This window comes from Xiphophorus couchianus, chromosome 12 (genome assembly GCF_001444195.1).
Source record: "Xiphophorus couchianus chromosome 12, X_couchianus-1.0, whole genome shotgun sequence".
NCBI lineage: Eukaryota > Metazoa > Chordata > Actinopteri > Cyprinodontiformes > Poeciliidae > Xiphophorus > Xiphophorus couchianus.
In genome coordinates, this window is record NC_040239.1 from 595,661 (window position 1) to 622,610 (window position 26,950).

Genomic DNA, 26,950 nt, shown 5'->3' on the forward strand with positions numbered 1-26,950 from the left:
TGCCGTAAATCAGGGAGGTTCTTAAGTTTCTCTGAGTCCCTACGGAGTTTCTAATTGGTCAAAGAACGGAACGCCTTGACTGCATATATTAAATTGAAGAAACACCACTCAGTATAAACTTTTGGGTCAGCACTAAAATTCAGAGAGAGCGGCCACTATTTTTTGCCTTTTTTTGTTTGTCTTTTGTTTTGTGTTTGTTTGTCTTCCCCTTGTCTGTCTTTATTTTTATGAGAAAAATGCATATCTCTGTACCTCTGCAGCTTTGTTAATTGATTCATGCGTTGCTTTGTATGGGATTAAACTCTGTGATCTGTGACGTCAACACGCTTTGTTGTTGTTTCGTTTTAGCAGCACGCCGCCACTCGTCGAGGATCCCGGGAAAATTAAAGAGGAAAGAGCCAAACGTTTTGTCCAAAGTTAGCATTAAATTATCCTCTTTTTTAATAATATCAAGACATCCTGATATTAGACATGGTGTTAGAAAAATGATCTAAGTTCATTTACTTGTGAGTTTATTTTAAAGGTTATGTTTGGGGCCTGCCATGCAAAGCAATGGCAGGAACCTACTGCTATTCTCCCAAGAAAGGTTTCTTTAATATTATTATAATTCTTTATTTTTCATCCGTAACCGTTAATGCGGCTCATACCGCTGCGTGCACACCTACAAATGAGGTATCAAAACGTGCAGAAAATTCACGCCATTGGAGCTATTACTTTTGGTGGGATTCGGGGTTAACATGGCGACATAATTCGCAAAAAACTATGAAAAAAAACCCATTATAAGTCACTGGGAAAAATCCTAGAAATACCCTATTTCTGAGGATTTTCTGTGTCGTCACGAATTCACGTAGAAATGCCATTCAAATTTCATTTTGTAGATACGTCTGTGATCTCTTTGAAAGTGAAGACGGCTCGTCAATACCAGTTACGGTTTGTCCACAATTTGCCTCTAAGCGACCCAAAGTTTCTCATTTTTCCTAAAATTAGAGTCTCTCTGTCTGAGTGCCCCTCTGCTACAGTGAGAAATGAAGAGATTTTTTGACCCCAAAATAATTTTGAAATCGCCATCACGCCCACAAATATCGCACGATTGGTATCAAAATCGGTCCTCACATTGATACGCATGTCTGCTCCGGTAAAATGTTTTCGAAATTTATCTAGATCGTACGGTTTTCTGTCACGGTGCTTCAGAGCAAAGTCATGCGACAGGATTTTCTGAGGCTCTCAGGCTCTCTCACTAACAGTTCACACCTTGGTGTGAAACTTATTTAACATAGCAACGGAACTCAAGAGGCTATTGGCTGCTGATTAGGACTACAAATACGCATCACTGTAGTTCTAACTATAGTGGAACCCTCAGTTGAAACACAGGTTGACTGAACTGGCCTTTAGAACTACTTGCTGCTATGGGCTGTATATAACTGATTTAACTCAGTAACTGTTACACATGGGATTAGTTTGGAACTTTAAAATGAAGCATAATAATAATTTCAAAATAAAAGCCTTGAATATTTTTAAATCAGATAATTGCTCTGTTGAGCAATATATAACTGATTTAACCCAATGACTGTTATACATGGGATTAGTTTGGCCCTTTGAAATGAAGTTTAACAAAAATTTCAAAATAAAAGCTTTGAATATTTTTACATCATGTAATTGCTCTTTTTGGCTTTATTTGACTTTTTCATCCAAAGCACTGTTACACATGGGATTAGTTCGGAACTTTGAAATGAAGCATACTGAAAATTTCAAAATAAAAGCCTTGAGAATTTTTACATGACATTATTGCTGTTTTGAGCACTATATAACTGATTTTATCCAATGACTGTTATTCATGGGATTAGGTTGGCCCTTTGAAATGAAGTTTAACAAAAATTCCAAAATAAAAGCCTTTAATATTTTTACATCAACTACTTGCGTTTTCAGCATTATATAACTGATTTAACCCAATGACTATTACACATGGGATTAGTTTGGCCCTTTGAAATGAAGTTTAACAAAACTTCCAAAATAAAAGCCTTGAGAAAATTTTAAATCATACTGAATGGTGCACGTCCACCTTACTTAACGTTCTTGTGATTCTCCACATGCCATTGATTACGTTGCAGCGTTCTGTAGCATCGATGCTAATTTGTAGCATGACAACGCCGGGCCCAAACCGACGGGCACGCCTTGGCAGGCCCCGGCTAAATTTCTTCAGAAATTTTCTAGTTTCATATTATTATTTTGTGTGTTGTTTACTTGACTTCTTTTCTTTTGTGATACACTATTAACTGTATTTAGGATGTTTGCCTGGAAGCTAGAAACATTAACATATTCCTGTGTTATCAGCTTCCTGTGAAACTAATTAGTAACGGTCAGCCTTGTGACCTTGTAAGGGCATGTCCACAGAATGTTCCAGAACATCCTGTGGTAAAGGTCTTTGATCAATTCTTTGTGTGACTGTGTGAAAAAGCTCAACCTCCCTCCTTGTAATCATAATAAAAGGCAGTTGGGGACGAAGAGCCGGCGGAGTTGATCACAGACAGTGTTTAACGGCGGTTCTCCGCGTCTGGCTCTGCTCCCCTCTTCTGCAGAAAAGTAATTTGTGTCTCTGGTTGATTCCTTGCAGGTTACGAACTAAAATAGACCCAACACACGGTACCGACTGTCACCGCGAGTCGTGACACAGATCAAAGCCCAGTACCACCTGGTACCACCTGCTGACTGTTCGCTCTGCTTCTCCTTAACGTTTCTACCAGGCGGTTTAAAGCCGCTGCTGATGGGATCTGGGCTGGAGGTTCGCAGCTGTAAATAGAAGTTATTGCAGAACCTCAAGTGTTAAAGGAAGATTCAGCCCAGAGCATTTAGTGTTCACAAAATAAACATCAGAGAAAATATTGTAGCAATAATTAGAACCACAGCATAAAGCCAAACATGCCACAATGAAATGAATCAAAATGACCCTAAAGCATCGGGGGACTGACAGGGGCCACCGGGGGATTAAAGGTAGATTCCAGAGATGTGCATTGCAGCAGCTGTTCCTCCAGGGCCGGATCAAGGTAATATGGGGCCTTAGACAGAACCGCCCTCCCCCCGGAACCCGTCCTACTAAGAACCTCAGCATCACTAACATGTTTAAATATAGATAAGGTGAATCTGTGAGAGGGAGACCAGGTTTATTGGCCGAGTTTAAAATCAATCACTGATTATTGGTTATTTGCTGTGATGTATTTGTGAACAAACCCAATTCAAACACAAAGATTACACCATATTGTGGCCATGGTAACACAACAATCAAACTATCAAGATGATTCTTTAAACTTTTACAAAGTAAACTTCTTAATTAAATCCTAAATGTAATTTTTTCTCAGCCAAATGCATTAAATAAAATGAATGGCCCCTGAATATCTGGAGGCCCCTACCAGCAGCTACTGAGTTTTCTTTGCCTTTTATCCCAGTCTTACAATTCTACTTCTCAGAGGTGCTAACATCAAAAAATTATATAGCGTTAACCCCTTTGAGCTATTTTGATCTATAAATCAGTCTGCAGCCAAGTTGTTGTAGAGGTTAAACAGATATTATTAGGGTTTAATTAGTAAAATTTCAGTAAATTTACTTATTTAATAACTTCATAACCAGTAACCTTCTCTCCTCTGGTCTGTTTAACAGCTACAGTCTCAGATCAACTCAGGCCTCCAGGACTGTCAGCAGCAGAAACAGAAACTTTATACCTGCTGGGGAAAATATATTACATTTGCTTTGCATTGTCCCCACATGATGGCAATGATATAGTAGGATTCAATTAAATTCTTGATTAATATGGGTTGCTGCTATGTTGTTGTACAGTTTTTAAGATCTTGTTCAATGTGCCCTTTTTTAACTTTGAGCCCCTGCCCCTCCAAAGGTCTCTGCACGGCCCTGTAGACTATAACGGCAGGCAGGTTTGGGTGGGAATCCAGCACATCACCAACCAGTGGCAAAGCTAGACTTTTAAAGTTGGTGGGGCCAAGGAGGGGAGAGGGCCATCTCGAGGGGGCGGGGGTGACAAAAATGAGAATGTGCATCTATATATAGATCCATCTATCTATATGCATGTATACACATGTATATATCAGAGGTGTATGTATACATACATATATACATATAATTCTAAAATCGTGTAGTGTGAACTGGGCAATAAGGAAATGAAGACGGGAAGGGTCATTGGAGAGTACCGGAGTTGAACCTTTTTTCATCCAGTGTCATCAATAGAAAGAGAAAAGGGCCACAAGAAACAATAAAGCTGATAAATTAAAATTAGGTCGATGATAACTTTCATTTATCATGCGATTAATTGAGTCATTGTTTATCGTGACAGGCCTAGGTAGGACAAGTTAATTTCTCATCATATTCAACAAATAAAAGGGGGGTCATAATTTGAATACATAAAAATCTCCCTTTCACAGCTTTAGACACATTTAAAGACACAGAAGGTAGAATCATCTTGATTAAGGGTACTCTATATGAAGAGAGGTTTTTGCTTGGTAGTGTATATGGCCCAAACATGAATGATGAGGACTTCTTTGAGGTGCTTCTTAATCAAATTGCTGAGATGGATTGCCCAAACATACTTATCGGTGGTGATTAACTGGTCTTTATGCCTTCTCATGGACAGATGCCCTCCCCAAAACACCCAGTTTAAAATCTCTAGGGCAGTAAGAAATATACTAGAGGAACTGGATTTAATAGACATATGGAGGCATTTCAACCCCTTAACAAAAAGCTTCACCTTTCACTCATTGCCACATTCAACAATGACACGCATTAATTATTTATTTATTTCGAATCATTTGGTCCACTTTGTGGAAGAGTCAGGGATAGGAATTATTTCCCTCTCTGACCATACTCCCGTTAGGCTAGCGATGCAACCTCCCAGACCACTGGATCGCACCGCTTCATGGAGGTTAAGTAGATTGCTGCTGCTAAATGAAGACAAAAGATTTACAAAAATTGCTACAAGAGCAGATAGACTTATTTAGAACTCAATGACAATAATAATACTGACCCCAGGTTGGTATGGGATGCTTATAAGGCATATATGCGGGGGATAATAATATCATATTCCAGTCGTAAGAGGAAAGAACGATTAGCAGAACAAAATAAAACTGAAAATAAAATTTAAAAACTTGAAGAGGAATATATTGTATCTAAACCATTTAAAATTGTAGGGGAACTAAAAACAGCTCGGGCTTCACTATCCGACATAATAAAGAAAGCTGAAGAGGATATATTATTTGCACAGCAAAATAATATATTTTAGCAAAAATTCTTCAAACACGGCAACAAACCAAACAAATTTTTTGACAAGATTAGTAAACAAAACCCCTGGCACAAACTTTATAGCCTCAATTCAGGACGAAAACGGCCATTGTCATATGGATAACATAAATGAATGCTTCAAACATTTTTATGAAAAATTGTACTGTTCCGAAGTAAAAAAAAAAAAGATTCTCTAGAACATGAACTGCTGGATAACCTAGATATGCTCAGTTGGCACCAGAACAGGCAAACTTATTAGAAGGACCTATAACAACTCTAGAAATTGAAAAGGCCATCTCTTCTCTCCAATTTGGTAAAGCCCAGGTGCTGATGGATATTGTTAAGAAAAAATGATTAATTTTAGTGCTTAATACAGTTTTCTGTTGAGCATTTGGGAATTCAGCTGAATAAGCAGGCATCGGACAAGCAGGGCCCTTTTCCTCCCCCACAGACAGAGCAATAAAATTTACATTCAAATGGGGAGAACTAAGGAAGTTTGGGGGGAAGAGACTTCAGAGGTGTCTGTGAAATCTCATCTTAGGACGTTTGGCGCCAGGGATCTTCCCGTATCAGACGGAGATGAGCACGAAGTGGTCCGCCCTTTTACTTAGACAAAAACCAGACACCTTTGCCATAATGAGGGGAGTTTCCAAGTTTCTCTGAGTCCCTACGGAGTTTCTAATAGGTCAAAGAACGGAACGCCTTGACTGCATATATTAAATAGGGAAACACCTCTTTAGTTTAAAATTCCAGGTTAGCGCAAAAAGAGAGAGAGAGCGGCAGCTATTTTTGCCTTTTTTTGTCTTTGTTTTATGTTTGTTTGTCTTCCCCTTGTGTTTCTTTATTTTTATGAGAAAAATGCATATCTCTGTTCCTCTGCAGCTTTGTTGTCGATTGCTTTGTATGAGATTAAACTCTGTGATCTGTGACGTCAACACGCTTTGTTGTTGTTTCGTTTTAGCAGCACGCCGTCGCTGCACGTCGCCCACGGAGAACATCACTCGCCGAGGATCCCGGGAAAAATTAAAGAGGAAGAAGGAGCCAAACGTTTTGTCCAAAGCTAGCATTAAATTATCCTCTTTTTTTTAACAATATCCTGTTGAATTTTTTTAAAACCTTAAAAGGCAAAATTAGTTGATTAATACAACCGGTCTTTAAAACATTTCTTTAAAAATCTAAACTACCTGATACCATGTATATGGCAAATATTATTGTAGTCCCAAAAAAAGATAAAGACCCAGAACAATGTTCGTTATATCGACCAATCAGCCTGCTTGGTGTAGACATGAAGATTTTATTCAAGATTTTGGCCACTAGATTGGAAAAGGTAGTCTCCAACATAGTCAGTATAGACCAAGCTGGTTTAATAAAAGAGCGTCTGTCATCAAATAATACTGAACGACTTATCAATATTATTCAACACCTTAATCAGACAAATACCAGGCATCACTGTCTCAATGGATGCTGAAAAGGCCTTTGACTGTGTCGTACAGTGACGCAAAAAGTGGGTATGCACTGTATGCAACGCATAGGGGCGATGTACTCGAGAGGTTGCAAAAACGATGTGGGGATTTTTTTTCTAGGCAGCATTTTATGTACTTAACTGTTTGTGTATGAAATGATCAATAACAGAGGAACAGCACTGATTTTTCGCCCCTCCCTTCCTGCCAGCCGTTCACCGCTCCCATACAGGTCGCTTGGGCACGCGTCCCTTCGCGAACTTGCTGAGGCGCGTTTTTCTTTCTTCATTTGAATTTTAGGAATGTACTCGAGAACGCAGAGCTAAAGATGGGGCACAGAAAAAAAAACTCTGGGGCACAAAACAGAAAATGGAAGAGGTGGAGGGATAAAGATGTTTGAGAGACGAAGAAAAGCTTTTCGAAGTGGTAGATAGACAATTGGTAAGTAATGTCACTTGTCGTGAAAACTGGTATAGAGTGGTGAGATCTTCCCAGGTAAACACAGAAAACAGATCATAAAGGCCTGAGAGACAAGTAATCTTGCATTTTGATTTACTGATTATAAAATATGCATTCTTGTATTTTGATTTATTAATGATTACTAAAATAAGGATTTTTGTATTTTGATTTACTGATGATTATACAGAGTTGATGTAATGAGAAGCAGATCAAGAAATGAATAACACGATGAATAAATGGTGAATAGAATTAAACTCAGATGATTATTATAATAAGTTATGTTTGAATTAAATCAGAAAGATGATTATGTTTAATGATTTATGGTAGTCACACAGCATACACAGAATTGCAACTGAAGTAATCATACATTGTATGAAGCATGGTGACGTTGTTCTCAGACTGTGTTATAATTATAGTGGAGGTCAGGGCCAGTCAAGAGTCTGAGCTGAGCGGGAAGGCAGGGGGACTCCAAAGAGGAACTAGAATGTTTTCTTCAAAACCAGATTAAGTGAATCCAGATGGTCAGTGGACAAAACAACAAAAAAGGAGAAGTGAGCAAGGCGTTAACTGCTGTCGGAAGGTTTGGTACTTTCCACGAAGCCATCGAACGTTCGAGAAGTCACTTAAGCCATCACTCCATACACAACTATGGGGTGAGAGAGTATAAAAACCCATGAAAAGAGGAACAAAGTGTACTTAGTCTCCGGTGCTGAAGTCAGTATAGACCAAGCTGGTTTTATAAAAGAGAGTCTGTCATCAGATGCTCTTGTGCTGTGGTGGCGCAGGGGGTTAGCACGCCTCACATTTGGAGGCCTTAGACCCGCGGACATCGCGGGTTCGACTCCTGGTCCCGACGACCTTTGCCGCATGTCCTCCTTCAAAAATGGCGCCGGCTCAGCTGGCTGCCTGCAGATGCAGCTCCCATCGTGTGTGTGTTAATCTGTGTATAAAAAATTCTTGCTGTAACTGCGAAATAATTTCCCTGCTGGGATGAATAAAGTAATTCTTCTTCTTCAAGCCAACAAAAACATGCAGACAGAAGATCAGCAGAGGGCCGCACCCTGGAACCACGGAGGAGCGAAGACTTCACACTGCTACAAGGGGGACAAGATACATCGACCCTCAACCCTGGTTCCTGATTTGACAGCTGCTCTGTGCTCAACCCAAAGATCTCAAGGCTATTGCAACAGACTTGTTGCAGGAAAGACAAAGGTCACTGAGTGATGAAGATCTGAGTGTTCAGAAGACCACAATAAGTTCTGCTTTGCGTCTATTAAGAAGAGGATTTTTGCCATACAAAGACAAAAACTCTAACCAAGGACATTGAAGTTTTCTGTTGCCGAGATCATCGACCATCTGGGTATGAGTTGAACTGCACCCCAAAGTCTCGCTCAGTAAATTAGTGACAGAGTTTAGGGAAAGAATTTAGGAAATAAGGAAGGTGTTTTTTAATAATTTTAATTTCTATTCTTAATTTGTAATCATTGATAATTAACCCGTCTGTCGCTTACCCCTGCTACAAAGCTTGCTTAATAAAGATGCATTAAAATTCTAATAAGATTTGTGGACAGTGAAATTAATTGAGTCATCTATTGTTTTTAGTTCGTCTAATTAGTGTAAAATCCATGAACATGTTTCTAGAAATGTGGTGGCTTCAGAAGTTCCTTTAGTGTTGGTAAAATAATGACTTTGGGGCTTATGTTGAGCCACTAAAAATGATCTAGTTTGTAACAAGTGCACATTGTTGATAGAGAGAGAGCTACAATTAACAAGAGTGGTTATTGAAGTTATGCAGTTGCGAGAGCTACTCAGATGATTGCTTCTTAACTGAAAAGGGTCACAGCTCTTGGATTGTAGGTAGTTAAAGGGTAGACGAGTCTCTCTCCACACCACCTTAGACAGATTATCTCTCCTAGACCTGTCTCAGGGTAAGAGTCGAAGATTTAGAGATTTTCCGGACCCGTTAGACGTAGAGTTGGTCAGTAGACAGTCCATGGGAGTTGTGAGGTTTAGGGTGGGGCTGGCTATTGTGCAATAACACAGTGTACCAACAAGACAGTTATAAATATTCAGGTTAGCTTAAGCTAGCCTAAAATGACAGGTGGTTGTTTTTGTCTCCGCCCCGTATTGAACCAATACAGGACGCAATTTATTCCATATTGCTATAAATGCCTGATAGACACACTTATCAGACACATCTCAACAATAATTGTAATAATAACGACCAAAACAAAACACGGGACATATTAAGGTCAGCTAAATCGTTATTGCGGGACCTAAACAGGACTCCCCAAACCCCCACAGACTGATGCAGTTGTCACGGTCGCTTAGAGAGTGACACTACGCAGCCGTGGTGAGCTGCTATCAACCCGCGTCTTTTTAAAATGTCGCCCGATACTACACCGTCCTTAGAAAAAATACAGACGGAAGTGGGAAGACACACATTCCAGGCTAAACAATTACAGTGACGTTTGAAAGGGGCATTAAAAAAAATATGTGTCGGCGATATTCAGTGGCACACAGTGGGTTGTTTGATATCAGACAGAATGGATCAGGAGAGGAACCGCAGACCCACCAGAACCTAAAGAACCAGACATCAGTCTCTTCATCCCTCAATCATTTCCTGAGACCGAAAAATAATATAAATGGCAATTTAAAGAACAAATCATACAAATAGATTATCCATCCATCCATCTATCCATCCATCCATTTTCTTCCGCTTTATCCGGGGTCGGGTCGCAGGGGTAGCAGCTTCAGAAGGGAGGCCCAGACTTCCCTCTCCTTGGCCACTTCTTCTAGCTCTTCCGGGGGAATCCCAAGGCATTCCCCGGCCAGCCGAGAGACATAGTCCCTCCAGCGTGTCCTGGGTCTTCCCCGGGGCCTCCTCCTGGTGGGACGTGCCCGGAACACCTCACCAGGGAGGCGTCCAGGAGGCATCCTGACCAGATGCCCGAGCCACCTCAACTGGCTCCTCTCAATGTGAAGGAGCAGCGGCTCTACTCTGAGTCCCTCCCGGATGACTGAGCTTCTCACCCTATCTCTAAGGTAGAGCCCAGACACCCTACGGAGGAAACCCATTTCGGCCGCTTGTATCCGCGATCTCGTTCTTTCGGTCATGACCCAAAGCTCGTAACCATAGATAAGGGTGGGAATGTAGATCGACTGGTAAATCGAGAGCTTCGCTTTTTGGCTCAGCTCTCTCTTCACCACGACGGACCGGTACAGCGCCTGCTTGACGGCAGACGCTGCACCAATCCGCCTGTCGATCTCCCGCTCCCTTCTTCCCTCATTCGTGAACAAGATCCCGAGATACTTGAACTCCTCCAAATAGATTAATAATAAATAAATACATTTTGTGTAGAAAACATTAAAAACATTTGTTAGGATTGTGTAGGAAAAACGTTGATATCTTTTATAAATGAAGTTTTGCTAATACAGCTCCGATGACATGTTTGCATACGCCTCAGAAAGTATGTAGTTGTGCCCCTGTGTTTGAAGTACTAAGATTTGGACTTGGAGAAAATGTTATAAACTGGGTAAAACTTCTTTATAAAAAGCCCACAGCATCCGTCTTGACAAATGGCCTCTTGTCTGCACCCTTTGGATTGGGAAGGGGGATGGCGCAGGAAGCCCTGTTTCTCTGCTACTTTTCTCCTTGGCTATAAAGCCACTTGCAATTGCAATTAGACAAAGCAATGATATTAAAGGTATATTAATAGGAACAAAATTGTATAAAATATTATTATACGCTGATATACTTTTAACTTTGACAGACCCTGTGAAACCTATCCCGGGTCTAATTGACCATGTCAACAAATTTGGTAAGATATCTGGATATAAGGTAAATTACGTAAAATCAGAAATAATGCCTTTAAATGCCTGTGACAAGGGAGAACCAGCATTCATCAAGCCATTTCGATGGGATCCTACAGGATTAAAATATCTAGGAATACGCATTACACCTAGAATTAGCCAGCTCTACCCAGAAAACATCAATCCTATGATTATTCATATTAAGGATAAGTTGGTGAAATGGAAGAAGCTCCCCATATCCTTTCTGGGGAGAGTTTACCTTATTAAGATGATAATTTTCCCTAAGTTAATTTATCCAGTGTCTATGTTGGTTTTGTTTATTGACGCTGAAGATTTAGATGGAATCAATAAAGCAATATCAGGATTTATTTGGGCAGGCAGGAAACCTAAAATTAAAACTGAAGTCTTACAACTTCTTAGAACCTCGAGTGGATGGGGTCTGCCCAAGGTTGAGAACTATGTACTGTCTTTACATGCAAGAATTATTTCACTGTGGGCTACCCAAAAACATACTAATCTATGGCTTGAGATCGAGGAAAGTGTTTGTAAACCTTGTCACCCTATAAATATGTTAAACAAAACCGAGAACTCCCACTCATTGTGAGAGATAACTTTCTAATTAATAATACTATTAAGGCATGGGGCATTCTGAGGAAAATGTTATGACAATAAAAAATTTTCATCTTTGACAACATTGGTAGTCAACCCTGATCTGACGGTGCTGGTCCTGATCTTAGGTTTTGGCAAGATGCTGACATTACTACAATACATGATCTAGGTAATAATGGAAAATTCAATACATTTGAGGACTTAACACAATATGACATTGTCTCCAGGGATTTTTATAAATATCTTCAACTAAGGAATTATGTTAAGACAAAAACATAATGTTCCCAGGGGATTATTATTTACCTGAAAAACTATTCTTGATTATCATAAATATGGGAGATTTGTCTGCGACAGACTGGCGACCTGTCCAGGGTGTACCCCGCCTCTCGCCCGGAACGTAGCTGGAGATGGGCACCAGCAACCCTCCCGACCCCATTAGGGACAAGGGTGAACAGAAAATGGATGGATGGATGGATGGGAGATTTGTGTCAAGATTCTACACTGAATTACAAGCCCTAAGGAAAATTATGGAGAATTTAAGATCAACCTGGAACATAACTCTGAAAAGCACAATTGATTCAGAAGAATGGGAAGACATTTTAACTCTGCCTTCCAGAATCTCAGTATGTAACCAATATAAAGAAATGCAATGTAATATTTTACACAATGTATACATATCTCCATATATACATGTAGCAAGTACACACCAGGAAGTTCTCCAAACTGTCCCAAATGTAAAGTAACCACAGGGACTAAAATTCACTGCTTATGGGAGTCTAAAAATAGAGGCATTCTGGAGAGGAGTATGTCGAGAAATGAGCTCTGCTATAGGACAAACACTTCTCCCTAACCCAGTGCTGTGTCTCCTTGGGCTCATACCCAGTCACCTGGATTCCCACAAAGAGAGTGTACAATTCCTATTGATGAGAAAGTCAATAATGCTTAAATGGGTTGGTTGTGATGCCCCTACGATCCAGCTATGGAAAAACGTAACTTCTGAAATTATTGTATTAGAAAGATTGAGATACTGTCTGAATGGAAAATTCTATGTTTTTTAAAAAAGATGGGAACATGTGCTTGAATATTTCAAAATTAAAAGACCAGTAATGTGAACCCGAATGATGTATATCTTTAAGTTTGTATATAAATGGTTACTTTTCTCAAGTAATTGCTGTAACTTATGTACATGCATCCTGTTTTTTGCTTTCTGTATCGGTGTAATAAGTTTTGTCCTGCTATTGTTCTTCCCCCCCCTTTCTGTATAAATTTCAAAATACCTAATAAACATAATATATATATATATATATATTAAAAACTCCCCCATATGATAAGAAACAATTCCTCACTTGAACCTGTGAAACTATAAAGGTAACCCAGATGAACAGTGTGTTTATGGAGCTACAGGAATCCTGCTAAAATTAGGCTGGTGTTTAACCAGCTCACCTGACAGCTGTAGAGCTGTAAATACAGTAATCTGTAATTACTGTACCATATTTTAATAAACTGATCCAGTTCAGTGCAACCGTCAGGCCTAACAAAACCAGCTGTACCTGGTTAAACTGTACAGAGGAAACGATAATATTCATGCATGTTTGCCAACTCAGCTTTACTATGAGTTAGTGAAACAGGTTTGCAGGCGTGTGTGTGGGCGTGTGTGTGTATACCTTGAGGCAGGCTTGTTGAGGGGGCAGGTTGGTGCCTCCTCCCACAGTGCCCACCTCTATAGAGGGCATAGTGCAGCTGATGTACAGGTCCTTCCCTGTTGGTCCTGATGGCTCCATGAGGGTAATGCAGTTACTGCTGCTCACTGACTGGGCCGGATCCTGGCAAACACACATGGAGAGACATGTTTAATGCTTAAGTGTAATAAAATAAAGGAATAAACATGATTAAAAAGAATCTCCTTACCTGCCCACAGGCTATGTAGATGGCAGCCACCAAGTTGGCAGCATGTGCATTAAATCCACCAATGCTACCTGCCATGGCTGAGCCAACCAGGTTCTTACTGATGTTAACTTCTACCAGTGCCTCAGTTGTAGTCTTCAAAACCTGAGGAATGGGAAAAACAGGGAAATTAATTGTGAGACAACCTTCATAGGTGTTTCTGTGTCCTGGAGATCACCATTCATACTGAGCACTGTTAATAGTGAGATATTTCTCCCTGCTGGCACCATATGCTTCCTCTGGATGAGGAATTCATCCAAGAATTTATAATTAAAGGCAATCTGCTGAGCTTTCTTAGATACGTTTTATTATAACATGGTCAACTAAATTTGAGTATATTGTATTATACATCTGGGCAGTGTTGTATAGTAATGAAGTAAAAATACTTCACTACTTTACTTAAGTATATTTTGGAGTACTTCATACTTTCCTTGAGTATGAAAATTTTTGATGACTTTCACTTTTACTTCACTATATTTCCGAACTTAATTGCGTACTTTTACTCCGATACATTTTCAATGTGTGGTTTAGTTACTCGTTACAAAAAAGCGAGAGAGAGAAACGCAAGTGTTTTGATCCCACCTACTGATTAGCAAGTAGGCTACCGAACAAAGTCGGTAGCCTACTTGCCTGGGCTTGTTCATCACCTCCAATGCGAGACTTGCTTTGTGTTTAATAGGAGAAGCGAAACAGGTGTATACCTGTTTCGCTTCTCCTATTAAACACAAAGCAAGTCTCGCAATCAGCAGCAGTCACATGGAGGAGGAGACGGAGACCACAACGACTGCAACTACGTCGGACACGGCTCCAGGGGAACCACCAGCTGGTGATGAGAGCCCCTGGCCTTATTTAAACACAATACACTCTTTCGTGGGTGTTAAAGATTGGTCGTACCGCATGCAGTTTATGTTATTCCTGCCCAAAGATGTTGAAATTCTATCTTACAAAAACTCCCCGTCCAACGTGAAGAAACACATCGAGGTAACTTCTTATGAAATGGTTATAATCCTCCTGTTTCAGTAACTATAGCTTGGTCACTAGGCACTACTGTATTGTGAAACGTTGACCATAAATGAACTTTGTTTGGCATTGTTTCAGTTCCACACGTGGTGGATTTAGCTGAGGCCTAATGTTGACTGTAGCAGGCTACCTAGACTCCTCTGTTCAAGGGGGGACAGAAGCCATAGCGATAGCAATTTAGACTAAATTTAACGAATATAGAAAAGGCATGCAAGTTCAAAACCAGGTTTACAGATGCCAATAAGCTGCATTTCCCTCCCAATTATTTTTTTCTTTTGCATAATGACCAGTTGTGTGCACCACCTACTGACTGTAGCATTGACTGATTCACTGATTTGTGAAGTAGAGTAATCGTAACAGCTCTTTTTCTTCATGTTGGCCGCATTTTCTGTACTATTTATTTTTCTCATTTTCAGCACTGACCTTACTTGAAGGGAAAACTTGAGGCTTACAAAAACTTTGTATTTTCTGTCCTGGAGGGTTTACTAAGAAGCTGGTTCAGTTGTAAAGCAGGTTAAGTTAACCTTGTGCTATAGGTAAAGCACCTAATTTTCTTAACTAAATGATGCCTGCAGGTATATCTATTAGCAGGTTTAATTTTGCCTGCACTTGGTTGGGTACATTATTTTAAGTGTATTTGACAAGTTTACCAAAATATAAAAAATGTCATTCAAACTGCATTTGCTTTATTTTACTTTTTACTTGTACTTTTCATTACATTACTTGAGTACATCCATTTTTACAGTAATTTCCATACTTAAGTACAAGAAGTTTCAGATATTTTAAGACTTTAACTCAAGTAACATTTCAGTCAGTGACTTGGACTTTTACCAAAGTCATATTTTGGAGAGGTACTTATACTTTTACTTGACTCTGAGATTTCAGTACTTTATACAACACTGCATCTGGGGTTCCCCCGGAGGAACTGCCAACAGTGCTGCCTGCTTTGTCCAGATGACAGTGGGTTTGTTGAAGCAGGTGTATGATGGCATCATCAACTCCAACTATATGGCGATAAGCAAACTGCAGGGGGTCTTGATATGAACTTGTATTCTTACTCAGATGGGCCAACAGGAACCTCTCCAGGACCTTCATGCTGTGGGATGTTAGGGCAACAGGCCTACAGACTGACGGGTGAGTTTTCTTTGGTACCGGAACCAGGCAGGATGTCTACCCAACAGGTTGAAGAGATGCTGCAGAATCCTACACAGGGTGGGATGTCTGTTTGTCTGGGGTCAGGAGAAGAGAATGAGGAGTTTGTTCTTGAGCTGAACCTGTTGAACAGAGCTCATTTGCTCTGTCCCTACTTCCATCTGTTTGATCCTCCTTTTGATTGAAGCCTGTAATCTTCTTCATCCCTGTCCACACATCTCTGATATTGTTCTTCTGCAGTTTATTCTCCAGCCTCTTCCTGTACTTCTCCTTGTTGTCTCTAATCCTGACTTTGAACTGTTTCTGTATACTCTTCAATAACTCCTTGTCTTGTTCCCTAAAGGCTCTTTTTTAAACTTGTTTTAAAGTTCCTTTAGGTCACTGGTGATCCAGGGTTTGTTACTCGGGAAGCATCTCACTGTTCTGGTAGGGATGGTGCCGTCCACGCAGAAGTTAATATAGTCAGTCACACACTCAGTCATGGCACTGCTGTCATCTCCATGTGGCTGGCAGAGAGTAGTCCAATCAGTTGCTTCAAACTAGCCTGGAGGGCCTCTTCTGTTTCCTGTGACCATTTCCCAACAGTCATCTTCCTAACAGGCAGCCTCTTCACTAGGGGTTTGTATTCAGAGCAGAGAAAAACACGATTATGGTTCGATTTCCCCAGAGGAGGTTTTGGTTTGGAGACATATGCATCCTTGACATCAGTGTAAAGCAAATCCAAAATCTTGTTTTTCTGGGTGGAACAGCTGACAAAATGGTGAAACATTGGCAGCATAGAAGAGAGCGAGGCATGATAAAAAATCACCAAGTATTGCAGATGCATTATCGGCAACAGTTCAGGGTGGAATTTAAACAACTGTCAAAATAACACTGGTGAACTCTCTTAGTAAATAATATGGTCAGAAACTTACTTCTAAGAGTTCAATGTCTAGGCTACAGAGATGACACTTCACAATAACATGTTCTGGATAACACCATCTGTTGTTCACAAACACCACTAAACCACCTCCCTTTTAAATCTGGTCTGCTGCTCTTAAATCTGTCTGCTCGAATAGTCAGGAAGCTTGGCAGAGAGACATTGGAGTCGGGGATACAATCCCGCAGCCATGTCTCCGTAAAGCACATTAATCTGCATTCCTTGTACTCTGGCTGAGTTCTTGTCAGGGCTTGAAGTTCTTCCATCTTGTTAGCCAACGATCTCACGTTGCCCATTACGATGGATGGTACAGATGGTTTGATCTTCCTCCTCTCTCTCCTTTCTGCTGCTCTGCATCCACAATACCTCCATTTCAACTTCTCTGGGATTTCTCGCTTCAGCTGTGGTATTATTTCAGCTTTTAAATGTTGTTCAGCTGTTCCCTGCTGTATAGGGTTAGGGTTAGTTGGGGTAGGGTTTGTTGCTATAGTTGCGCATCATAACAAAATGGCAAAAATACGAAAGATATTGCCAAAATCAGTCAAAACACAGCATGCAAAACATGAATCAACAGCTGTCCAAAAAAGCTTTTTTCATCCAAAAAAGCAGTAATTAATGTTTGAAAATCAAATTTAAATAGTAAAAAAAAAAATCTCAATGAAAACACAGAACTACTCCAACCTGCTGCCACCCTCAGTGGCACACGCTGTGATTTTATCAGTGAAAGGTCCTACACAGGGGCGGATCTACTGGGGTTGCAGTTGCCACACAACTGGTCCTACACATATCAAATTTTACCTATTTAGCTGGACTGAATTCGACTCTATATAAATAATCTGAACAAATGATAGGAATTTACTGAACTGAAGTAAAGATTGATTTGAAACAAGTTTAAATAGACTTTGGACAAAGCTGTATTTTTTTATATAATTACTTTGAAGATTTTAAGATCATGAAGGTCATTGGATATTTTTATTTAAGGGCGCCCCTCAACATGACCTTGAAGTGAGGGAAGGAATGGAGAGGGAATGGAGAGAGATGGGGAGGACTTATTTTATTTTTTGTTGGCAGCTTTAAAAACAAGATTTATATTAGAGGGGCTACGAAAACTATGGAAATAATTTACTGAACTGTATGCACGTGATGAGAAGAAAGCATAATAAAATGTGAAAGCAAAGTAGAACCTTCATAGCCGTTTGGTATAAAGAGTTAGCAGCACTTGTAGGCCTGACTCCTCTTACCTCTTGGACCACCTTTGCAGAGATGGTAGCTTCACAGACGGCAGACTTGCCCCTGCCTTCGATCCAGTTGATAGCAGCAGGTTTCTTGTCTGTACAGTAGTTCCCACTGACTGCCACTACCTGCAGCTCAGGGAAGTGCTGCTGCAGCCTGCTCAGAGCCTTTTCTGTGCCCTGCAGACAATCAAGTTTTCTATAAAACATAGGTTGCTTATCATGTCAAACATTGCATTTATATAAAGTGATGAATTCAGTTGATATGTTGAAGACTATTTTCTCATGGTTACCTTAGAGATCATATTCATTCCCATAGCATCTCCTGTCCTGCACTGGAAGCGTATGTAAAGATTTCTCCCAGCCAGACCAACCAGCAATTTTTGTAGCCTAGCAAATCTGCCAATAATAAATGCAAAAATCATAAATTATTTGTAGAAGACGAGAAGAAGTGATTACTGGTATTGGTCCTTAAGCACAGTTTATGTAGCGAGTCTGTACAGCTACACCAAGCGGTTTACCTGCTGCTGTTGTCAAAAGCCTCTGTGATGTCCTGAAAGCCATCTGGACTCTCCAGCCAGGCCTTGACCTCAGCAGCCTTGCAGGCAGATGGGAGTCTGACCACAGGACCACGAGTCATGCCATCAGACAGGATGCAGCTGCTGGCTCCTCCAGACAGCTAAAGCAAGGAGACAAAAAGGATTAAATAGATATACTTGGAATTATAAATGTCTAAATGTTTAAAAAACAAAACTAAAAACAAAGGTGAAATTGTAGCAACTGGTACAATTTTCCAGGCAGCACAGGCGAGCAACGGCAAAGATTCTCACTCTGGTAGCAAGTGAGACAACTGGCAATAAACATGACTTCAGACAGGATAGAGGAATGACAAGGATCCAACAGGGAAACACAGACACAGGTTGGGTTAAATACACAAGGGATTAATTAAGGGGAAACAAGACAGCTGGAGACAATCAAGGGGTAGGTGGGACAACATGGAGACTCAACTGAACACAGGAACCTAAATAAACACATACAAAAAAAACAACAAATCCTCACACATTTTGTGAACCAAAACAAATAAAATCATAAATATTTTACTGTATTGTATGCTACCTGTATGAATAACGCAAAAAGTAGAAGCAATTCACAATGTGGAAAAAAATATATATTTTGGATCTGCCATACGGGGTGTAAAGTAATAAGTTACATTTACATTTATTGATGAAAAATTGCCTAATTTTTACAATTTGCCTAATTTTTTCTTTAAGTTGTTTACAAAAGCTGAACTTTTACATTTCCTTGAATTTGTTTTGAATAAAGTTACTCGGTTACCCTAACCCTACCCTTTTCTCACAAATAAAGCATTCTCTGTTGAATAATATTCTTCTCTTTAAACTTATGTTTGGACGCTTTGTAATTTGCAGTCTTTACTTTGTCTGTTCAGGGCACAGTGTGCATTCAAAGCTTCTCAGCTGCGCCTTGAACTCGTTGAAAGTTAGCGTTTCTTTTGACTGAGTGACATGCACAGAAAATGGGTTGTAATCATCCGTATGACTTTTGAAAATCCATCGCTGTCAGAAGTGCATCACTAAGGATCTCTTTTAACGCAGCCACTATCTTTTCAACTAGGGCTAGATAGTCTGCTAAAGCTTCCCCTTCAGCCATTAGCACATTGGTTAGCTCTGTGTATAGCCCGACAATTTCTGGCTTTTCTTGTGATTCAAAATGGCGTTTCAATATTCCTAGGCTTTTCTTGCCATCATCTGGCACTTCGTAGAGGATTAGCGTTAGAGTCTTATCATCCAAACAATCACACAGTTCTGCATATGCCAGTTCGTTTTTCCTGGGGGTTTGATATCAGACAGAATGGAGAGGAACCGCAGACCCGTCAGAACCTAAAGAACCAGACATCAGTCTCTTCATCCCTCAATCATTTCCTGAGACTGAAAATAATACAGATGGCAATTTAAAGAACAAATCATACAAATAGATTAATAGTAAATAAATATTGTGAAGAGAACATTAAAAACGTTTGTTAGGATTGTGTAGGAAAAATGTTGATATCTTTTATAAATACAGTGTTTTGTGGTCAATATTATTTCACCATTTTATTAATGTGGGTTGCCAGTTTGGATAAGGTTTCCTATCAAGCTATAAGAATGATAGAAAACATGCTAACAAAAAGCCTCAGACCTGCAGACACAGGCTAACAGAAGCCTGTGTGTGTGTGTGGGGGGGTGAGATGTTCACATCCACCTCAAAAATATGTAGTTGCGCCCCTGCACATATGTCATGAGTACAGCAAAGCTAAATGCTGCTGGACACCGGTGGGTGGGAGAACTGTCTGATTTTCAGTTCGATGTAAAATATCGATCGGGAAAAGCCAATGTTGATGCTGATACATTATCCCGCATCCCACTGGATATGGAGAAGTATATGAGATCCTGCAAAAAGGAGCTGTCACGTGAGGCTGTTTGTATAACATGGGAAGGAAATAAAGCCGCTCAGAGGAGGGATGTTGCCTGGGTGGCGGAATTTCATGTTCGTTCACTTGATACTTCTCCGCAGTCAAATGTCCTGCCAACACTGAGTCAGGCTAGTGCCTGTAACAGCCAGTAACAACAACTCAGACACTTACAGCAATTGCACGACAGCCTCGGTTAGTGCTTGCAACTAAGCAACCTTCTGTAGTTGCCATGGGAACCTGGAACTGTTTTCCATCCAGATGTAGTGGTCCTGCAACTCCAACCGGTACTGGGATGTAACCAATCACATTCTCACAGCAGGTACCCATAACCTAGAAAATACATCCTTGTTAAAGACAGGCTCATGTGGATGTAGGGTTTCTTGTATAGCTTTCAATGTCACCTTGGAGTAGTCGTAGTTCATGTATGGAAGCGAGGAGAGTGCAGAAGGACAAGAAAGCTTGGCAGAGATCATCTGTCTTCGTATCGCCACTCCTCTCTCTGGTTTCTCCATCAAAGTCTCCAGTTTGTATGCTGCGATGTGTTTGGAGGTCACCAGCAGCATCACCTCGGCATCACTTAAATGATATGGCCCTTGCTGTAGAAACACAATCAGACTGTTCAAAGTTTTAGGAGCTGATAGTTATTATTGGAGTCTGAACAGCTGTTGCTCCACCCAGAGGCCACTCCAACTATTTAAACTGTAAAAAGCTCAGGCCTATTTCATAACACTTATTTCATATTTGATTCTGACCAATTAACTATGTATTTACTGGTTATACCCTCATCGATTAGATAGATCTGATTGTGTCTATGATGCTAAAATGCAGGGGAGGCTATACATATAAATGTAATGGTAAGAATCATAAGAAAGCAAGTACACCCTCTTTTAAATATGCAGACGTGATCCTAATAATGTGGTTTTCACCAGATTCTCAAAGGTCTTCATTCTAACCTGATGTGTACAAAAACAAAACAAAAAAAATAGTCAAATTTAAATTCTAAAAAATTTAATCATATGACTTGTGAATTGTTATAGGGGCATTATAGGATTTCTTCTCTATGTTTTACCTCAGGGTTGTTAAAGATAGACACACATTCATCAAGTCCTCTGGGATTCTGCAGCAGACTGGGCTCAGTGTTGTCATACTTCATCTCCCCATCATCTTCCCCAATGACAAACAAGCTCTTTGACTGACAGTCAGCGGTGGGGGCAGGAAATGGCCGAATAACTTCATCTAGGGAGACAAGTTGGAATAACGCACAGTGCTACACAAGCTTATCTGTTCCATGATCGTCAGTGAGGGCAGACACACCTCTCTCCTCCCTGCAGGGGGCTGCAGGTGCTGCAAATCTGGGTGCAGAAGGCTCCCTCATGCAGCAGGTCTTGTTGTATTGCTGGTTTGGGCTGGGCGCAGCCATGGTGATGGGGTTCCTAAGAGACAGTGTAGACTCCATCTCCACTTGCTCAAAGAAGATGTACTTGACAGCCAGCAGCAGAGCTAAGGCCAGACAGATCACTTGCTCTATGTCCATGGTTATCATTCTGTAAACAAGACAAACAGGCAGTCAGATTCAGACTGACTGCAGGCTGGTATTCTTCTGGCTGTTCATTTTTTTTTTGCTTTGCTCATAACGCAATTCTCAAGATACAGACTGAGCGATAGTCAAAATATTATATTTATTTAACAAACTTAATTATTTGGTGAATTGGAGATATTCTACAACAATAACTCAAAACATTCAATATATTTAAAGGTTCACTATTATGACTCCTTGAACAAGCTAGGATATGTCTGTGGGTTATACAAAACATGTTCATTACATTTAATAGACAAAATCATTCTTCAATATTGAAATTTCACCCAATCAGTTCTGTCTGTTTTGAGCTCTTTAAAGAATGCGCTGGGCTATGACACAATTATGCCAGAGAGCTGCTGCTGGCCACACCCTTCTAACTCAGCATTTACATTAGCACCTCAGACATGCAAAAATGGATACAAACAGATATACAGTGGTACAACCATTTCTATCACCTGAAGAACATTTCCAGGAATAGAGGACTAATGTCTCAGCATTAGAAAAACTCATCCATGTGTTTATCTTTAGTTGTATTGTTTACTGCAGCAGCGTCTTTACAGGTCGGCCTAAAATGTTTTGGATTGTATTGTTCATCTTGCTGAATACTAACACCTCCCACCAGTGCACAGTTATGAGAAATATCAATGGAAAGTGGTGACAAAGTCACATCAAAGCTGCTTTGATTATTCCAAATGGAATTACATCCAAAAAGACTGGAAACAAGTCGGATTCAGGACTATGTATGGAAGTGGCTCAAATCTAACTCCAAAAAATAATTTACGGGTCAGTTCTGAGTGTTAACTTTTATTCCAAAAAGTCTGGCCTGGACACTTGACCAGCGCGAACAAGGACTTATTCACACTGCAAGTTGTGCAAGTCCTTGGACAAAAGAGACCCTGGTAATGGGTGAGAGTGAAAGCAAATGTATGTCATGCTTTCTGCACACACTGCCAAACACAAAAACAATTATTTAAAGAAAAGTGCTTAGATGAGCCCTACCTGCTGAGGTAGAAGTGCCACAGTGGCATTTCTGGCTCAATTTTTCTAGGAGATAACTGATCCAGCTCCATGCCAAGTTGTGCATTACTCCCTGTTGTATTTGAGGACAATGGTTTGGAAATCCATCGGCTGTGGGCATGAACCATCACCAGTCCAAGAGACTGCACATAGAGGAACCAGCAATGATGCACACACCCTTACAAAATAAATACATAGAGAGGATTTTCTTTGCATGCAAAACATTACCATGATCATTTTGACTCTCTGGGTTACAGGATTGGGTTTGTTGTCCTCCTCCTCTATCACTCTGGAGAAGTCACTTAGCTGCCAGATCGGGTGACCTTCCTGACTCTCACGTGACAACTGGAGCAAATATATATATTTAAAAAATCAACATGATGAAAAACAGTTTCATTAGTACAGCTATCTATGGGAGCTCAAAAAGGGGGCTTTACCTCAAGGACCAGTGAGACGCAGGCAGGGAAGAAAGTCATAAACACAAAATAGTTGGCTAAAACAGACATGCATCCAAAGCCACACATGATTTCCAACTGTTTCACACCTTAAAGACAAAAGAGAAACATTTCAGCAGTTGTAATTCACATAAGAAGGAACCACAGTACAAAAACAAACATCCACAAAGTATTTAAAGGATACTTTTTCATTACTTTTTTTTTGTCAATAACAACATATATTATATGTGTAGCTGAGTTAAAGCTTTAGAAAATATTACAACAAGATCAAGGTAGTATCTAGAGTATTCTAATAAAATTTGCAAGATATAATAAAAAAGGTGCTTTTTTCTTTTCAAATGAAGCAGGACTTTTCACTTCCTGTTTCATTTGTCCACATAAAGCTGTTACTGCTCTTATCAATGTTTTTTCATTTAACCTATAAGCAGGATAAAATTGGATTGACATTAAAAGTCTCGTTTTCAAGAGAGTCCTGGATGACTTGCAGCAGCAAATAAATATGTAGCCTAAAACAGAGGCCCCAGTATAGAGACTTGTAATCTATTCTAGCATTGAAAGAATGTTGGACTTTTAATTTGTGACAGTTGAAGTGTGGCCAAGCTGAAATAAAGCTTAAAGTTTCCTAATACAGCTATCAGCTGTTGCTAATGTACAACTACAGTATTTATATGTAGTTCAACCTGGGTTTTTTTAGTAATCCATAATCACAAATAGCTGAATTGTGTTATGTGTTGGGTGTGGAGGGGGTACCAAACCCTAATCTCATCTTTGACACTAAAATAGCTAAAACTGGATGATTTGTTGGACTCTGATGTCCTAATCTGACATCATTTAGCTCCTGAAATTATTCATACCTCGGTGGTGAACATCTGAACTGTTTATAAACTTCCACAAAAGTATGTGCCACTTTACAGCTATTTTTGTTTATTTACTAGCCCGTCTAGAGTTTACATTTTAAAAGTGGACAGCAAATAAAAAACTGATCAAAACTTAAAATTAAATCCTTGATTGTAATCTGTGTTGTTGATGGTGATGATGATGATGATGATACTGATTATCCAAATAGCAAGAGATGTTATTTCAACATTGAATTATGATCAAAATGGTTGAAATTATCAACCATTAAACAATCATGCAATTCTAGCCAGTTAACTGATGTTGAAAAGATGTCATTGAATCAATGTTGTTTCATGATCGAATTTCAGTGACTCGAATACCAACTCCAGTGTGTTTCAATCCCGGCCCGTAAGACACCAGGGTTGAAAAACACCCTGGTGCTTAAAACATTCCACTAATTCAGCACACATAATTTCAATTGATGGCTGATTAACAGGGTTTTGCTGAATTGCTATCATTTGAATGGAATGTGTTGAAAATATGCAGGTCAGAGTACCTTGAGGACAAGGGTTGGTCCTCAAGTCACACTGTTAAATCAATGTATGCTGTTTGTTGCACCCTACCTGTCCCCTCCCTTCCTCTTCCCCTCTTTGACTTCTGGGTGGGAGAATTTTATTACTGGGCAGGGGTTTACCACGCTTTAAATTAAGCAATATATGTTGAGGACAGTGGGTTGAGATTCCTTTCTGTACATTTTCTTACTCGGCTGTAAAAATGATTGTGGCCTGTTGGTGTGCAATGTGTTAACATAAAAATATCTACAAGTCACTACAAGCACTGGACAGGTCCACTTCTCCCTTTTTACACCAGTGGTATGTCCCAACTACACAGCACCTTTGCTGCTGGTTTGTTTGCAGCCTGCTTCTGTATTGAATTCTACTCTGAGCCCTCTTGCAGTAAGTTTGTTGATATTACTTTTATTGAAAAATGACTGCATTGTTTTGTGTCTGTGCTGCAGCTTGATACGTAAATGTGTGATTGTACATGTCAACAAACATTAAAATATTCATGAATAAATATTCTGTAAATTTTCAATATCAGGCCTCAACGTGGATTCAATATTTCTGCTTAACCATATTTCAACATTGATTCACTCATACTTTGCTATCTGGGTAGGCACTTCTCTCTTTAAAGGCCACTTTTCTGCTCTTTTCAATGATACCGGTTGTATTGACTCACTTTACATTTTTTGCAACATCAGAGCAGAAGGAAGTACCTGACATGGTTCCTACTCCAATGAGTAAGCACTCCACCAGAGCATCTAGAGTGAAGGTAGGTCCGAGTACAGCCATTCCAGTTCCAATGTTTTCCCTCACTTCATCCTGAAAAAGCATAGAGGGAAAAAGCATAGCAATTTTGTAAAGAATGCTTCAACAAGCTGAAAGAAAATGTCTTGTCTTACCTGAGAATTGGAGCTTAAGGCAAACTTGGCAAGGGTGCAGGCCTTGGAAAGGTCAATGAGAAGCAAGAAGAAGGGCAGCGCCTCGCTGTAGAACAAGGACATGTTAGAGCTTAATGCACAACAAGCTGATAAAATGATAGATTTAGGGCAATCTTACTTGAGGCCAGTGAGCTCCTTATCAAAAAAGTGAATAACAACTGTGCTGAACACGAAGCTGGAGAAAATGGTAAAAAGACCAGCAATTCCTGGAAGAAAATGCATAAACAAAGAATTACAGTTGAAAACTGTTACATTTTACATGCTTCCGGTATCCTGCAAATATGCTGGTGTGGAAACAATATCTCACCTAGAATGTATTTGGACCCCAGTTGTCTTAAGCTCTGGAACTGAAAATATATGTAGACAATGGCTATACAACGAGTGATGGTCAGGATGATGATGTCACTGCTTAGAATTTCCTGTAAGCAACAAGGTCACAGAAAATATTAAAAAATACACTATCAAAACCTGTTCAAAACTCTCAACAGCTTTTACGGTAAGGTAAGTTTATTTATATAGCACATTTTCAGCAACAAGGCAGTTCAAAGTCCTTTACATGAATTAGAAGAAAAAACAAACCAAAAGAAAGATTAAAAGACAAAAGTATAAAACCACATATTGGTTTACCGTGTTTGATAAGAATAAGAAGTAAATAATTTATAAGCTGGTAGGGGTTTCTCTGGATTCTTGCTCTGAGAAAACTAAATGTTAGTTCTCCATGTTTGATTCCATTAGTAGGTTCAAATGTTTGAACCAAATGTTGGTTCAAGTTGTTCTGGACTGAGTTCTAGATTTGAACAATATAGAGCTAAATGTTGGTTATCCATGTTTGATTCTTGTTCTGGGTTATTAACCCTCTCATGCATGAATTATGATCCTTTGTGTCAGAATTTTTTTTCCATTTTTTAAATTTTTTTCTTAAGGCATAAAAAAGGTAGGAAATTTTTTTTGTAAAAATATTTTTTTTATTATTTTTTATTTTTATGTGATCAATTGTAATTTTGTCCAAATACAAAGTTGTTATTTGAAAAATACATCAGTAGTATTGTTCCTTAGGGGTTATCTGATGTCACAATATTTTTTTTACTTGCAAGAGTCGTCTACAGTAGAAGGAGGGACCGGGTCGGTTCTCATGCTTTTTTGTCTGTCGGCCATATTGTATTTAACAAAAATAATTTCTTGCATTTGCAGCTGATGGCCAGT

The 26,950-nt window shown here is 39.7% G+C and overlaps 1 protein-coding gene across 1 annotated transcript in view; it reads right to left on the minus strand.

Annotated features, from left to right (window-relative positions):
- The window catches only part of LOC114155192 (3-hydroxy-3-methylglutaryl-coenzyme A reductase), a 39,427-nt gene that overhangs the window by 8,130 nt on the left and 4,347 nt on the right, over positions 1-26,950 (minus strand). The window contains exons 3-18 of the mRNA XM_028034975.1: positions 26,055-26,166; positions 25,866-25,953; positions 25,709-25,793; positions 25,523-25,628; positions 23,392-23,498; positions 23,183-23,299; positions 22,937-23,097; positions 21,673-21,902; positions 21,428-21,594; positions 20,760-20,954; positions 20,530-20,688; positions 18,410-18,567; positions 18,182-18,287; positions 17,898-18,068; positions 13,530-13,670; positions 13,286-13,444 (exon numbers count right to left, since the gene is read on the minus strand). Of these exons, the coding sequence (XP_027890776.1) occupies positions 13,286-13,444; positions 13,530-13,670; positions 17,898-18,068; positions 18,182-18,287; positions 18,410-18,567; positions 20,530-20,688; positions 20,760-20,954; positions 21,428-21,594; positions 21,673-21,902; positions 22,937-23,097; positions 23,183-23,299; positions 23,392-23,498; positions 25,523-25,628; positions 25,709-25,793; positions 25,866-25,953; positions 26,055-26,166 (2,262 nt within the window). The remainder of the gene's footprint in view (positions 1-13,285; positions 13,445-13,529; positions 13,671-17,897; positions 18,069-18,181; positions 18,288-18,409; positions 18,568-20,529; positions 20,689-20,759; positions 20,955-21,427; positions 21,595-21,672; positions 21,903-22,936; positions 23,098-23,182; positions 23,300-23,391; positions 23,499-25,522; positions 25,629-25,708; positions 25,794-25,865; positions 25,954-26,054; positions 26,167-26,950) is intronic.